The sequence below is a fragment of the Drosophila sulfurigaster genome, chromosome 2L (assembly GCF_023558435.1).
Source record: "Drosophila sulfurigaster albostrigata strain 15112-1811.04 chromosome 2L, ASM2355843v2, whole genome shotgun sequence".
NCBI lineage: Eukaryota > Metazoa > Arthropoda > Insecta > Diptera > Drosophilidae > Drosophila > Drosophila sulfurigaster.
In genome coordinates this window covers 15,420,669-15,437,516 of record NC_084881.1, presented here as the reverse complement: position 1 = coordinate 15,437,516, position 16,848 = coordinate 15,420,669, and the positions used below count along the sequence as shown (strand labels likewise).

Below are 16,848 nucleotides of genomic sequence, written 5' to 3'. Positions count from 1 at the left end.
CGACATGAGAGGTACTCCGTAAATAAAATATTTTAAATATGCTTTGTGAAATAAATGAAAGCTTTTCAAAACGCAATATATATATAGAAAAAAAAAACAAATTTAAAGATATATAGAATATCAATTATTTCAATTTTGTTTTTATTTTATTATTTTCAAAATAATGTACTTTTCTTTAATTATGTGCAACCATTATCGGCGGATTTTTGATAGGCAATGTTAACCTGCCGCTTATATCGATATACACATTTGCTTGAAACACGTGCGAGCGGAATAAATAGTTGTTTTTTGACCCAAGGCGCTTAAGAAATGCAAGACGGCAGAGAAAGACGTTCCAGCGGCAATTGGCAGAATAATTCCGGCTCCCAAAGCTACCATTACTTAAATAATAGTGGCGAGCAGTTAAACAGAAGCTGGTCGGATGCGAATCGAGGCAATAATCAACGCGGTCAGCAGCAGCACCAACAGGGACCCAACTTTGGTCAAGCGAATCACGATTTTCCCAAATTTCGGGATCCCAGCCAGCAGAAACAACAGAACAATCGATTTACACAAAACCAGCAGCCGGATCGAGGTGGCGGTGGCGGCGGTAATAACAACAATGATGAACGCAAGCATCGTCGGGGTGGCAATCAAAAACGTGGTGGCCGCAATGGAGGGGCTGGTGATAACGGCGGTAATGGCGGCGGTGGCCGAAATGGTGGTCGCCGACGTAACGGCGGTGGTCGCGGTGGCGGTGGCCGTAATAATCGATCTGGCGGCGGTGGTCGCAACGATGGCGATCGACGCAGTGGTGGCACTGCAAACGGACCTTGGTATGATGAGCCAATGGAAAGTGACATTTTTTATTTTACAAATGGCCATTTAAATAAAATGGACCAAATGGAGGCACTGCCATCAATATCCCCGGCACCTGCAGAAGCGGCACATGTGCCAACTGCAGAAGCAGCTGCAGCACCAAGTGTTGAAGCTCCCAGTGAATCGACGCCAGTCAAGCCAGCAATACCACCCGCCGTCCTAATTAATGCGGCCAATATCAAGAAGGAGAAGAAAGATTCATTACCCAAGGCAGCGGTCGCAAAGCCAGCGGAAAGCAGCGAAGAGAGTTCATCGAGCAGCTCGGATGAAAGCACTGAAGATGGGGAAATTGTCACCAAACAGAAGGCAGCTGCAACTGTTTCAACGGCTAAGAGCAAGCCTGCTTCATCATCCTCTTCCTCCGAAACCGATTCATCCGAGGAGGACACGCCGCCGCCGGTTAAAACTAAAACTGTTGCCAAGGAAGCGACAAAGACGAGTAAAAAATTGAAAAAAGTTCTATCGGAAGAAGACGTTGTCTGCATTGGCAATCAGTCCAATAAATTCACAATATCAGATGAGGATAACGGCGAGGAGGAGGCGGAGGACTCAGAAGCAAAAAGCGATGCAGAAAGCAAGAAGGATCCTGTAAGCAGAAAGGGCGGCTTGATGTGCTTGCTCTGCGACAAAAAAGTAGGTACTACTAAGAAGCGAGTTCTTAATAATTGCTAATGCTCACAATCTTATTACAGGGACACAGCTCGTTTGAGTGTCAAATGATTTGCAGGAATTGCTCGGGACCGTATCATAGTCTAAAGAATTGCCCACATCCGCCTAACCTCAACATTGCTGTGCAGGCATTTATGGAATTTACAATGCAGCAAATGGCCGCCTTTAACATGGACAAACGTTTTGCGTTTCCAGCTGGCGTTGTGGCTGCCGCAGCACCAGCCGTTGTGCCACCTGTGGCGGCTCCTACTCCAGTTAAGTCCAAGAAGGAAAAGGAGAAACGTGCTACAGTGGCTGCTGCTGCTAAAAAATTAAAGAAAACTCCAAAAAAGAAAATTAAAATGGAGGCTAAAGAAAGCGATGATGATGATGATGACGACGATGCAGATGATGCTTCAGAAGATGCAAGCAGCGATAACGCCACAAGCAGTGATTCCAGCAGTGAGCCACAGCAGCCGGCAGTAAAGGCGAAACGTAAGCGCAGCACAACGAAAGCAGTACCCACTATAAATCCAGCAGCGGCAGCCGCAGCCGCGGCAGCTTTTCCATTTCCCTTGCTGGCAGCTGGTGCACCATACAACTCCATGATGTATCCATATGCAGCGCCGTTCAATTTCCCTAAATAGATTTACGAATAATATTTTTGTTTGTATATAAACAAAACAATTTCTAATATAAAACTAAGTGACGACTGCACTTGCAATTCATTAAAATCTGTAGAGATTTCTACAAACATTTTATTTTGTATATCTTTTCATACATAAATATGTTGTTTTGTTTGTATTTAAGAAATAAGTCATATTAAAATTAGTGCGACAACTGGATTTAAAATCATTTTATTATTTTGATTGTGAAAATGTTCATAATACGACCGTTAATTCAAAATTAAAGGTAATACTATATTATTTTCTTTATAAAAGTGTTGAAATGCGTAAAAATGCACTTATGCATATATGAAAATAGGCAGATAATAATTTAAAGTTTACATTTTCTTTAAAATTGTCTTCTAGTTTTTCTAATAATTCAAATTAACTATTTAAAAGTTGGCGCCAATTTAAGTGTAACCAAAATTTTAAATGCGGCGCATTTTGAGCAGGTTGTATTTTTTGAAATACTGTATGTGGTCACACTGCAGACCAGCTGTTGCTCGTTCACCATGCTGCAGCAGTTCGCAGCTTGTTTTGTGTTTACAACGCTCTAAACGTGTGTTTCAAGTGAAAATTGATAATAAAAAAACAAACGGTTTACATTCGTTCTAAATATTTATCGCACACTCATACAGTAAGTGGATACTACATATATATTTACTTACAATTTGTACTATAACACACACACTACAAAACCTGTGGATTCTGTATATGTTCCCCCTGATTGGGCGGGTAAAAATTGCGAATTGGGAGGGAATTTCACACGCTAATTTGAGCATAGAGAACGTCGTTCGCGATCACGGTCACTTCCGCAGCTAGTCGGATGCGACATGCCGCGTGGATCGATGCCAGGCTTGAGCAGCGACTGCTGCAGCTCCCAAATGATTTCGCTGGCCAGCACATTGACAGCCAGCATCAAAGCCGTCTCAAAGTTGAGGGGGATTGACCGCAAAACTCAATATGCCAACGGCAATTTGCTTGTAAAGGAAGTCTTTGTCCAGTTCGAGCAGCTCCTCACGTACCTCCATGATGCGATTCTCAAAGTGACACTGTATGGCGGCAAACACTTGTTTATCCAAGCCGACCAAAAGTTCGCGTTTAAACTTGACCAAATAGTGTTCAATGAACACCACTTGACTGCGATTCAGATGCGGCAAGTGAACTTTCTCCTGCACCACCTGGTCACCAATTTGACTGACCACCAGCGAGGTAAGCGATCCCGCTGGCGTTGGACGGCGATCGGTGCAGGGACGCACATCAACAAACGGATGGATCTCGTAGCTGCCCATGCCAATTGTGCAGGCAACTCCGCTGAATGAGACGTGTGAGACACGTGAGTTATTCTTGGGTTGCATGGGAATCTTCACTGTAGTCGAGGGTATCTCCATGGCCTTGTTATCACGAGCAAAGCCAATGATTTGCACCGATTTCTGTGGAAGAAAGAGGCGATATTTAATGTCTGTGCATAGTCGAGGGGGATAAAGTTATAGCCAGAATTCTCTGGATTATATTTTGAAAGATATAAAGGAACTTATTTGGTAAGAAACTCTGAATTCTCAAGAATACTTTAAAGCGTTTTTGGGTATTTTCTAAAATTACAATTGATTACTACTGTTATTATTTAAAAGTATTCATCAGAAGAGTACTTACATAATTCACATATTTCTTGGCATCACACATAAAGTTCATGATGCGACTGATGAGCACAGACATCGCACATTCATCGTCACTCAAATCGATGTTAAAGTCTTGCAAAATGTGATTGAGAATATATTGGGCAGCCTTATAGATGGGATCATTGGTAGCAAAGGTAACCGGAGCATGTCCATCCAAGGCTATAGCTGCGTTAAGGGCATAGCAAAGTTCGCTGTCCAGCAGACCATCAAAGGTGGCCTGGAATTCGTCACAGAACGAAGGTTGTGTGCGCTTGGACACAGGGGGTTTCCTTGATTTCTTGCTCTTTGAACGCTTAGGCTTACGGGCTTTAGCCACCTGGCGTGAACGATCCTTGATGCTTTTCTGGATAGCCTCCCATTTGGCGCGATATCTCTCCTTGTGGCTCTCAATGAAACTCTCGCGTTCAGTTTCCATTTCGCTGAGCAACATATCGATACGTCGCTGATTTTCAATGCGTTCATTGAGACGCTTGTGCCAGGATTGTATTTGGCCCTCGGTGTGCTTCATCAGTCGCTGTTTGTGCAGATTGCGCATGTTCTTGTTATAGCGATCCTTCTTGAACTGAAACAGTTTCTTCAGCTTGATCAAATGCTTGCGCTGCAAATCCTGATGCAGTCCAATGTGTGTCTGCACACGCATATTTGTGAGCATCTTGCGATGCTCCAGCAGCATCTGTTGCATGGCCGCCATATTCTCCAACCGCTTAAACTTCTCCTCGGTGATGTTGTACAGTTGCACTTTGCGCATGTGTCGCTCCTCGTCCAGACGTTGCTTGCGCGCCAGGACCTCTTCCTTGGAGTGATGCCGTCCTGCCGGATTCAGATCATCGCGTCGAGAAATGCTTTCGGCATTGGCAATGAGCAAACGATCATGACGCTCGGCTTCACGTTGCCTGTATGCCTGCAGCACATAGTATAGCTGCGATTTGTGCAGATCCTCGCGATACTGATTAAAGTCCTTTAAGTTGCAAATAACCTCGTTCTCATCTGTGATCTCGCCATTCTCGCGCAGCCGCTTTAAATTACGTTCGTTCGAGTAAAAGGTCTTCAAATTCGAATCATGCAATGGATTGTACTCTGGGATGTGCACTGTCATTGAAGAGTCAAACTCCTGCATGCTGCATTTGAACTAGAGAGGGAGGAGACCTTAATAATACTCAATAAACAGCAATGTCACTATCATCATATTTCTACAATTTTGAATTTATATTAATAATTTTTTGTACTACTTACCGTATTGCCAATCTTATCCTTTGAGAATATCACCTGATTGCCGGGACACTTGAGCATGGGCAGCTTACAATTGAGCGGTATCAGCTCCCAGCCTGGTAAACTATTTATGGGTAATCCAGTTTTGTAACTAGGTTGCTTCGATGTCACCTGGCCAACAACCACTTTGTTGCGGCGTGGCAACGATAAAATATCAATCATTTTTCCGATATATGTATGTAGTTTAATATTTCTGTTGATTTGAAATAGAAAAAAAGATTTTTTTATGTAAAATGCTTACATACTTATTATATTCGAAAACGACTAAATGTAATATTCTGAAATACTAAAACTTGTAAAGTTTGTGTCTTAGCCTACTGTGACAGCTTTTCAACTCTCTCTTACTCTCAGTTTAAAGTTTTTTTTGTTGTCGCAAAGCTTTTACTCTCTTCGAGTTGAAAACTCGACAGCTTCCGTTGTCCTTTTTACTTGTTACTTTTGCTCTTGTTTGTTTATTTTGTTGTTCTTTATGTGTCCGCTGCTTATCAAAGCTTTCCCTGTTGTCACTTCGCTTAGTTGTTATCCTTCTCTCTCTCTCTCTCTCTCTTTCTCTCCCTCTCTTTTGTGACTTGTCTTTGTTCTTGTTGTTATCGTTGCCAAGGGGCACATTGAACCGGAAACTAAAGAAAATGCAATTTATTTCGAAGCATAATTCAATCTACATAGTATAAAGGTAAACAGGACTTTCTAAGCCTTTTTTCAATTTACCGAATGCGATTTAATTTCTTGTTACATGACTTTTTCTTTTCATTTTGCAATTCAAAATTTAAGCGAAGTTGTTTTTAGGTTTACTTTCATTATCTGCATCTAATTTATGGCTCAAAGGAACCTGATAAAACAATATTTATTGTGCCGTTATTCGTAATCGATAAAATTGTAATAAGGAGTGGATGAAGGAATATTTGGTTTAAAGAAGACCAAAATGTGTTACAAAAATAAGATTATTCTATTTGATATTCTGTATATTTCTGAATGATTCATACAATTTTGCTTCGTTTGCGTTCCACTGTTTAAGATGGTCTCCCGCTCCTTAAGTTTATCTTATGCAAAATAAACAAACTTTGTCATTTTATTGATACATAATTTTTGTATGTTTGTTGTTGGCATTTGCGTTACGTTTTTACGATGTGCTTCACCCGCAATCCGCAACCGCAGAACCTATTGGCAGAGTTATCTTCTGGCTCCTGGCTGCCATTAGACTCGCTTGATTTGATATTGGCAGAAAGATTCCAGCAGCAGCAGCAGCGAGTTATGTAAGTCGTCGTCTTGGGGGCGTCCTCGTTGTTCTGCATTCGCCGTAGTTGCGGCATCATCAGAGTGTGTGGCATCAACATAAATATTTGCCAATAGGTCGGTCAGCAGTCGACTAAGTCGGCCAGTCTGGCGTCGTGAAGTCTGTCGTCTGCAGCATTTCTGCTGCTCACGGGTGCCATGTAAATAAAATCACATCAAGTGCTGAAAGTACTTACTGCTCGCACGTGCTCCAAATACGCTCTCGAGTGTGCTTTCCATTTCAGCTAACATCCCAAACATGGATGGCCTCACCTCAAAGGCAATGCGATATAAATAAAAAATGATGCCTAGCATCCTGTACACAAAATCAAAAAAAAAATGAAAAAGAAAAGAATAAATGGAATGTGAAGCGAAAGGTGCGTGCCAATTTCTGGTGATTAGTTCTTGCCTAGCCTGGCCCATTTCCTCTTATATAATAGTTACTTCCTGTTGCCAGCTAGTTAATCAGCGATGCCAGCGTGAGTCGTGTTAATGCGTCGTGAACTGATTACGTATACGACAAGTTGGTGCTATGTGAAAAAAGTTAATTTTATAGATTATAGATAGATCCTTACAAAAATAACTCTTTCCCAAAATGTATTTACATTGATTGCTAAAAATAATTTTTAAGTAAAATTTCTACTATCTATCTCTATTTTTACTCAAAATTCAGGTATATTATTTTTTAAATTATATACTCTAATCGAAAAATTATTTGATAGCAAAACTTCAAAGAATTTCAAATTATTTTTATTGCAATTCATCCAAGTTTTTCACTGTGTTTAACAAATTAAATCAGTGCATCTCTAAGTTGAATGATTTTCACGCGTTCATCTCAAATTCATAGGTTATTTTTCCCCATTCCACAATTGACAAGAACAACTCCCACTCTAAACTCCAAAATCTACCCCAAAAAGCATGCCACACATTCACATATCAGGATAGTTAGTTTACACTGAGTAAATGAATGTGTGTGTGTGTGTGTGTTATGGCGCTCCAGACCGGTCTTTAAGCTTCAAACGTTTTACCGGCGACCAGACAGCTGTGACAAGTCGCTCTCTCACACTCGTACTCTCTTTCGCTCTGTCTCTCTTTCTTTCTGCACACTTCCCACTCTCCATTTGCTTTCAATTGTGAAAAGCTTTTCGCTTTCAACTTCAATCGCTTGAGTCGCACTTGTGCTTTCAATTGCATCAGGCTGTCGTTTTGGCTTTGCCAGAGCTTTGCACACAGAGCATTACTCAGTTGCTTCGCGTCTGTCTGACGAGTTGGTTCGTTGTGTTTTTGGTGAAACGCCACTTGTGCGTTACGGTTTTGCTCCCCGCTCTATTTCTGTCTCGCTCGCTCGTTCGTTTTCTGACTGTATTTCTCGCTCTCGCTGTTGTGACTGTTGTCTGTGTGTTTCTGTGCGTGTGCGTACGTGTGTGTGTATATGTGTGGGAGCAAACAACAACAACCACAACGACAACAACAGCACGCAGAAGAGGAAGAAAAGCAAAAGCAGTTGGCAAAGGGAATCATAGAGCAAAGAATTCATATGAATTGGGGGGTGGGCGGCGAACAAGCAAAACGACAACCCTGTAAGCACCACCACCCCCTCGGAACGTGCATAAAAGCGTGATTCTTAACTGCGCCATTCACACAAACACACATGCACACACGCATACTTACACACACACACTTATAAGCGCGAGCATATTCACAAGTGACAACAAACAAACAAACAACCAACAATAACAAAAAACAAAAAAAAAAAGAAACAAGAAAAGGTGACAACAGACAACGACAACGAAGTGAACAACGCGCAGGATAATTGCACGCGGATTACATAAACAGCACTCGTCGCGCCTCGTTTCGCTTTGTGGGCGTGGCATTCAAAAGCAAGCAAACAAACCAAAAGCCACACAAACAACAACAACAACTACAATTGGAATAACAATAGCAGCAACAAGAGCAGCTGTAATGTGCCATTGCCAGCAAACGAGATTAATTCACATCATTCACTCATCAATTTCATCATTATTATCATCATTAACACAATGCGCAACGCGTCCAGAGCGACGCCACTAGCAGCAGCAGCGACGCCGCATCAGCAGCAGAAGCAGCAGCAGCAGCAGGAGCAGGATCACATCATCACCATCAGCACTGCCAGCTTAAGCGAGCAGTCACAGGAGGCGCCACTCAAACATTATCAAACACCAGCAACTGTAGAGGGCGCTGCAACTGCAACTGGAACGGGAACAGGAACAATTATCGGAGCGACAAACGTACAGCAATCGATAACACAGGGATCACAACAACAATCGTCGGACTCCACATCGAAACGATCTGGTGGCGCCCTCTGTCGTCTCAGTCAGCTAGTCAGCTATCAGAATAACATTGCCGATGTGCAGCATCGACGGGGACGTCGACTGCATGGACTGCAGTTGCCGCTGCATCCGTTGCAGCTTTTCGGCTGGCTTGTGCTGCTGCTCTTCGGTGTGGCCAGCTATTGGGTATTAATACCAGCATTTCATGCACCCATTCAAGGACCCCTCTATGGTCTAATCTCTGGCCTGTACGTGGTGCATATTGCCGCCCATTTGACCGCTCTGCTGACCGATCCCGCCGACAAAGAGTTGCGTCGCGTGCATCGCAACGATCGCATTGTGCCCGAATTCGATCGCAGCAAACACGGTCACGTCATCGAGAACGGACGGTGTCACTTGTGCAACATTCGCACCTCGACGCCGCGCACCAAACACTGCTCCGTGTGCAACAAGTGTGTGGGGAAGTTTGATCATCATTGCAAGTGGCTGAATCACTGCATCGGCTCGCGCAACTATGTCGCCTTCCTAATGTGCGTCGTCAGCGCTGTGGTGGCCACGCTGGTCATTGTGGCCGCCGTCATTGGCCAAATTGTGCTGTACTATGTGCAACCCGATTGGCTCAGCTTCTATTGGTGCAACAGTCGCTTGGAGTCGACGGAGTTGGAGTCCAGTGACTACATCAATCTCACGCTAAGTCTCAGCAATGGCACCATGATGCTCTTGGAGCAGGAGACGGAGGAGCAACAGCTCTATGTGGACACACAACTGGACAATCTAACGGTGTCCACGTTGCCCACGCTGTTGGACAACTTTACGGCGCTGCTGGAGCAGACAACGACAACACCGACGACGACAACGTCGCAGGTGAATCACACACAGGTGACACCGCTTGTCGCTGGCATCGGGGTCCATGAGACCATATATCTGCTGCTCCTGGGCGTGCTGGGTTTGCTGGCCGCCATCAGTGCCGGACTGTTGCTGCATCTGTGCTTCTTTCACATCTACATCTCGTTCCTGGGACTCACGACGTACGAGTACATTCGCAATCATCGACAGGCGCAGGAGGCGAAAGCCAAACAGCTGCTGGAGCAGGGCAAAAATGGGGGCGTGCACTTCAATCCGCAGCTGCCCACACTGCAACATCCGTCCAAGCTGCCTGCTGCAGGCACTCAGCTCTACTGCTGCTCCAGCGTGCCGCATCCCAATCAACAACAACAGCAGCAGCAGCCGCTGCCCGATGCAACGGGAACAGCAGGAGTAGCACATCAGCTGCATTGTTGTGCCAGCTCGAGGGAATTCCATCAGCAGGCACGCCAAGCGGTCTATGTGTGCTCGCTGCTGCAGGAGCGACGCCACGATCATCTCCAGCAGCAACTGGATGCTGTGGATGCCGCGCATGAGGCGTCCACGTTGCGTGCCTCGTTCCACTGCTGCTCGAGTTATGCGGCCAGCGCCATGCAGCGACGTGTGAGCACGGCGGCCAGCGCGAAGGCGGCGCTTGAGCCGCGACAGCGTGCCGCAAGGGGCGTGGCAGGCAGCGCCGCCGCCTATTTGCAGTACACGGAACAGTGCACGCTCTGCACGTTTCAGCTGCGGAGTCCGTTGCGCGGGGGACGCGGAAGTGCAGCGGGCAGCAGCAGCACACGGACTCTAGCCAGCCAAACAGCGACGCCCTCGGCCTCGTCGTCGGCATCGGCCGCTGGGAATATATCGAAGCATCAGCGCTGGCGTCGAAAATGGAATTGTTGCGCCAATGTGCCCGACAGTCCAGATGTGCCCAACGATCTGCTTGCTGCGTTGTCGTATCGCGAGCACGCCGCCACCGTCAGTGGCAAGATCAATGCCAGCGAGCTGCCCGTGCAGTTCATACGCAGCCTCGAGGTGCCACATGGCGGCGGGGGCAACGAGTTGCCGCTGCCCCTGAAGACGCCACGCAGCTCCCGCTTGCGGCACATGCTGCGACTGCTGGGACGCTATCGTCGGACGCGTTGTCAACGGGGCGGCGCTCATGGGAATCACGGTGTGGCAGCGGCGGAGCAGCATGTGGCCGCCATCAAGCAGAATCAGATACGTCCGCTGCAACTGCACGCCGGACGTGGCTACGATGCGGGCTACGATGCCTCGACGACGACGACGCCGCCACCGCAAAGTTCGCCGAGTCGCAACAGCAGCGACAGCATCAGCAACAGCAGCGAGCTGAGCACAGATCACGGCGGGAAGGAACTAATGCTACTGCCCACCAGCGTGATACGCGACGATTGTGTCACGACCAGCTATCAGTTGACGCTGCCACCCGCATTGCCGCCGCCCACGCGTCGCAAGATGCCCAATGCCAGCGAACTGGCTGAGCTCGCCGAAACGTTGGGCTTTGTCACCTCGCATTCACCGTCATCGGCATCGGCATCGTCGCATTCCTCGTCCAATTGCAGTCGCCAACTGCCGGGATTGGGCAACGTCTATCGACGTCAGCGGCGCAAGCATTTCCTCCGCACACGATCGCCCACATTGTCGCCCATCCATGAGTCGGGACTGTCGAATCCCACATCGCCGCAGCCGTTGCGTCACAGCCTCGTCAGCGGCAGCGGCAGCGCCAACAGTGTGGCCAAGTGTTCGCCGGATGTGGCACGTTCCTCGGCGTCGCTGGTCCACAATCTCTGCGGTCTCGCCGGAGAAGCGTTGCGCAAGACCGCCTCGAATAGTTCGCTGCAGAGCATCAGCTCGAACTCGAGCAGCACTTAAGTAGAAGAAGATGGTGGATTGTAGACAGTTCCTTGCATGGTTTCTGCTTAGTCCATAGGTTAGTCATTAAAAGATGCAAATCCCAGTCCAGTTTCCAATTATGGGAATAATACGCATTCAATCCGTCGGTTACCAAATTCAAATTCAAAGTTTGAGGCTTTATTTCACTGTAAATGCCCCCAAATTGTCTAGGCGCTATAAGTACGATATTATTATATTATTATTATTAAATACGCAGTAAAAGCTAAAACTAGTTCTATTATTTAACTAATTCTTGTTGAACTTTGATGTCGATTTTTGGGCATTGCTTTTGATGTGGTTTCCTAATGAAATTTTAAATTAGTTTATTGAATTCTTGCTCATTTACTTAAAACTTCTCTATTCGAAAATTATTTCTTAGCTAGAACTTTATAAGATTACTTACACAGCGAAAAATTTAACATTTTTGTTCGATTTTTAAGTATCAGTAAAAGCCAAAATAATTATCATAATAATATTTTATTTTTAACTAAAGTTAATTACTACCTGCAGAGCGAAATATTTGATTTGATGTATGCAGAAAAGGCAATTTTTATTCTTCTTTAACTCAATTTTCTCTCATTGCTTTTGATGTGGTTTTCTAATGAAATTTCAAATCATAAATGAAATTTGTTTAGGAAAGGATATAATATTACTTTCTATTATTGAACCTAAACTTATTTCATCATCTTAATCTTCGACGCAGCATTTGCTATTTGATGTGGTTTTCTAATGAAAATTCCAAGTTATTGAATGAATGAATTTCTCTATTATTTAATAACTTAATATTTCAAGTTCAGTTATTTTCGTCTTAAAAATTCTACTATTAAATTCTAAGTAAAATTTAAACGTAATTTTGTTAATTAGCAACTCCTGACTGCTTTCGAATTCCCACCGTTTTACTCTTTTATTTTTATTAGCGTTAATAACTTTATTTTTTCTCTTCTTGAAAAAAAACTGCTGAAATGTCTTAAAATGTTGCAACACGCATAAGGAAATTCTATATTTATGTTGTTTGAATAAACATGTTTCTTTTGAATCCTGAGAGTTTAGATTAGACTCTTGCATCTCTGCTTGTGTTAACAATCTTTTGGAGCAATCTATCAGAATGCAAATCATATATCTATTATGCTAAATGCTTAGTATAGCAATCTTGTGCAAATTGCTATGAGTAATAACTTTGTCCGTATATCCATCGACAATTCCCATCCAATTCCATTGCTGTTGATTTGTGTGCGATTCATATTTTTGTGGCATTAGTAGAGGAGAGAAGACACTTGTTCGCACTCGTTCGCAATTGCTTTGAATGCGACGAAACGCATTCAACTGTATTGAAAAGGTTTCGCTGCCTTCTCCACTCCGCTCACAAATGTGTGCTATACAATGCGCATATATTTTTAGTGATTTGCACCTGAATCTCGCCTCCCACATCACTCACTTCTCCGCAGTAGAGAAGACAACACTTAACCGCACACAAATACAAATACAAATACAAACACAATCACAATACGCTTTTCAACTAAATATTGTGAGTTGTATCTGTTGGATGGCTTCGCTTCGCATTCGGATTCGCATTCGCATTCGCGTTAAATATGCAACAGCCTGTCATGTACAATTGATTGCAAGGGGGAGGAGAAGTATGTTATGACTAGGGAGGAGGAAGTGGCATGCGGGGAATATGCAATTGTATTCACTCACTCTGCCAGTCGATATTGATTTTCATTTTGAAAACTGTTAGCTGGGGCGTCGCTGATTACGGTTACAAGTATCTCTCTAGCTCTAGCTTCCACACACTGCGCAAAATTATGAAGCAGTTACCGAATCTCATTTGATTTGGAATATATAGGGGGGAAAATGGAATAATGAAAAGGTTTTTTATTTAGTGTTTATATTTATTTAACTTCAATAATTATACAATTTTTTACAATTTAAATTTTATTTTAAATTCTTGTTTAATGCTTAATTTTATTTTAATTTTCTGCATTTCTTTCTTAATTCACTATATTTGCTTTGACTGACAATAATTATGAAAATAATATTTATACATTTCTTTTTTTTTAATATTTATATTTATCTTTACCTTTTTTTGACAGACTTTTTTTTTTTAATTTATTGTTACATTTTTTATTTTAATTGAATTTTCTACAATACTTTGTTAACTCACTAAAGTTTGACTGCAATTAAAATTAAATGCAATATTTATTAAAGTAATACGTTTCGTTTTTTTTTTATTTATCATTACTTAAATTTTATTTTAATTTCTTGTTACATTTATATTGATTCTACTTTACTAGATGTTTACTTTGAAATGAAATTAAAAATATATTTTGTTTTTTATGTTTTATGGTTATATTAATATTAAAATTATAATTATTATTATAATTTTTAAAATTATATTTTAATTTTTTTTTTATATATACATTCTAGTTAAATTTCATATTACTTTTGTTACACTGCATTTCAATTAATCATCATTTACTATGTTTATTTTGGTTTTCTTTTTTATTATTTAATTTTCTCTTTTATTTGTATATAATCCTTTTTGTTATTTTCAATTTTCTACGCAATCTAAATGTAATCTAATCTAATGTATAGTATTCAAAAATGTTTAAAGTGTGTTTTGGTTGCTTGATTTTATTTCCCCACTTTACTCTCTGTGTAGCTGTCAATGTATCTGTATCTATGCGTCTATGTTGGAACAGAGCTCCATCTTGTTGTGACTTTGCAACATTTGCGCAAACAAAAGCCACATACACAGACACACACAAAAGCAGCAAACACACACACCCACACACATGTGCTGCAGTTGCAAAATGGTTACGCAAATGTTTTCATTCAAATTCAATTCAAATGCACTGGCAAAAGTTGCCAAAGCTCCCTCTAACAATGCCCCGAAATGTGTGGGCAGCTATTGCGTAATACCCACTGAGCATAAACATGTGTGTATGGTAAGAGTGAGAGAGAGAGAGGGAGAGAGAGAGAGACAGTAGAAGAGAGAGTGGGAAAGACACTTTACAAACTTGACAAGGCTAATGAAAAAAGTTCAACTCCATAGTTCGGCATTTTCACATAGAACACAAAACAGGAATACAACTCGTAATGGGAAAAAGAAGTAGGAAGGGGGGAAAAGAGTGGGAAGAGGCAATAGGAATAGGGAGCGGAAATGGGGGACAGGAAATAGGGAAATTCCTGGCTAACATTAAATATGCCTCAACATGAATTATTAATTCCGCAGCTGAAAATGGAAATGATGCGTCAAAAAATGTGATTGAGTCGGGACTGGCAACGCGACTGACACGTACGTCAGACAGAGGGAGAAGGAGAGCGGGTACACGAAAAGAATGGATTGCTGCAGATACTCGTCAAGACAGTTAGAGAGACAGTCATAATGCACACAAGAGAAGAGGCAGCAAAAGAAGACGATGTTGAGTGTGGAGTGTAGAGTGAGGCAGACAAACAACACTCCAATCTACTCTTAAAGTCGACAGCTCATGCCATTGAGACTGACAGCAGCAACACTGCAAGATTAGTTGGCATACTCACTCGACCCCTCAGCAATCGTAGCAACTTCGAAACTGATTTGCAACAGCAACAATTTGATGTATGTGCTTTGCAGTGCTCAGATTCTAATACACTAAAAGGGTATTAGCACCGAAAGCAACTCGAATTGTCGACAAATTACGTCATCAAGGAACTTATAAGATATATGGGTAATTCTTGTTTTTTTTTCTAACTTTTCTAAAGTGCAAAAACATATACCAAAACAAAAAACATAAAGATGAATCTTATAGCTCTTGATTAGAACTTTAAATAGAGCTACAAATGATTTTGGAACTATTTTTCTCTTAAAAGTTAATTGAAGAATAACCTTTACTTAATATTAAAATTGTTTCTTTTTTATGTTTTTTACCGTAAATAGTTTCGCACGTGACAAATTTCGCTGGAATTTATTAAAAAAAATCTAATTTTATCATCACCTTAGCTAGACATTTTATTTAAATACTTTCGGGAGCAGCAGACAGGATTTATTTAGGATTTATTTATTAGGATTTCATATTTTTCTTCAATTTAGAATGCATAAATTCAAAAAACGTTCATAATTTTCATATTCTAAAAAGAAATACTATATTCACTTCAATTAGTTGAAAGATAGTGCAAGGTTTCCACACTTACATAGATAAGTAATTGTTGTTATAGAAATCTGTTAATTTATTGTCCCCACAAGCAACCAGATAAATAAGAACACTTTGATTTTATGTTTTATGAACCGCACAAACTCGCTGTCAAAACTGAAGTGACGCTAATTAGACGCGTGCACAAAAGTGAAGGAATGTGTGAGAGGGACGACCAGAAGGCTCCGTTGCCGTTGCCTCTTGAGATCCCTTTCCACCAATACATACACAATATATGTAATGCGCGAATATCAATATGAATCTTGCACTTGTATGTATTTACATACGTATTTTTCAACAGTTGTCAAACAAAACTTTCGAATGTATCACTATCAAATTTACAGCTGAAATTTCCAAGAATTGTCTCTTATCATACAACGAATCTGTTGCAATCTCTTCGAGTGTGTGCCTCAGATTTTATCTACCAATCTCTCTCAGTCAAACGATAATTATAATTCTTCACTCTGCGCTGTCTCTGCCATCAGCTGTAACAAAATAATGTCAGCAATTTATAGCAATTGTTCGTTCTATTACTCTGAATTTAGATGCCCAAATTGGAGACGTAATCACTTTGCGGCAGCTGGTCACATTGTACCCAATTGTGCCACAACTGACAGGTTAATTAAAGTTGCTAAGCTGGGTCACTTTCCTCTAACACACACACACACACACACACACATGGCTATATGATTGCTATATATAGTTGCATTGTTGTTGTGTCAGCCATAAATGTTATTTTACCTCCTCCTCCTCATGCTCTTTTCTCCGTGTGTGCTACAAAAACATGTCGACTCCTAGACTAAGTCGTGTCTCTCGCACTCTAATTTCGACTTCAGTGCAACAACTGACATGTATTTTCATTCTATCGTCTCGTGTGACATGAATAGAAAATTGCAAAAATGGGAAAAATGGGTAGAATATGGGAAAAAGTTGACTCGCAACAATAATATTAAATGGAGTTTGAATTGAAGTTCTCTGTTGACTGCACTTCAACTGGCAAAACTCACAAATGTATGTGGTCCGTGTCTGTGCAAAAAGTCGAGCAAATTTCCACTGCACTTGCTCATTTCCGGTTTGAGTATGAAAAAGAGAAACAAAAAGAGCACAACAACAAAAAGTGTTGCATACTTTTTAGCGCAAATCTTCCTACTTTTCCTGTGCTAAAATGCTTAATTTGATGGCTCTTGGCATTAACAATTTAGCGCTGCACCTGCTGCTA

General features: G+C 42.0%; 3 protein-coding genes across 3 annotated transcripts in view; 2 read left to right on the top strand and 1 right to left on the bottom strand.

Moving 5' to 3' along the window:
* The first annotated feature begins 223 nt into the window (after window positions 1-223).
* LOC133835194 (protein mushroom body miniature) lies at window positions 224-2,324 on the top strand. The gene is made up of 2 exons (XM_062265108.1): window positions 224-1,491; window positions 1,551-2,324. Exons 1-2 carry the CDS (start codon window positions 310-312, stop codon window positions 2,151-2,153), a joined length of 1,785 nt encoding a protein of 594 aa, XP_062121092.1. The 5' UTR covers window positions 224-309; the 3' UTR covers window positions 2,154-2,324.
* A 452-nt stretch (window positions 2,325-2,776) lies between these two features.
* LOC133836351 (uncharacterized) lies at window positions 2,777-5,395 on the bottom strand. The gene is given in 4 exon segments (XM_062266801.1): window positions 2,777-3,114; window positions 3,116-3,604; window positions 3,825-4,979; window positions 5,084-5,395. Coding segments are annotated over 4 exon segments (2,016 nt in total). The 5' UTR covers window positions 5,282-5,395; the 3' UTR covers window positions 2,777-2,940.
* Window positions 5,396-7,232: 1,837 nt separating this feature from the next.
* The window catches only part of LOC133836340 (uncharacterized), a 24,032-nt gene continuing 14,416 nt past the window's right edge, over window positions 7,233-16,848 (top strand). Inside the window, exon 1 of the mRNA XM_062266791.1 lies at window positions 7,233-11,497. Within this exon, the coding sequence (XP_062122775.1) occupies window positions 8,431-11,439 (3,009 nt within the window). The 5' untranslated portion in view covers window positions 7,233-8,430 and the 3' untranslated portion in view covers window positions 11,440-11,497. The remainder of the gene's footprint in view (window positions 11,498-16,848) is intronic.

Bases quoted from the DNA above. Each gene is read 5' to 3' on its own strand.
- LOC133835194 (XM_062265108.1), top strand. From the start codon at position 310: ATGCAAGACGGCAGAGAAAGACGTTCCAGCGGCAATTGGCAGAATAAT. The intron at 1,492-1,550 runs GTAGGTACTACT...ATCTTATTACAG, and splicing joins GCTTGCTCTGCGACAAAAAA to GGACACAGCTCGTTTGAGTG.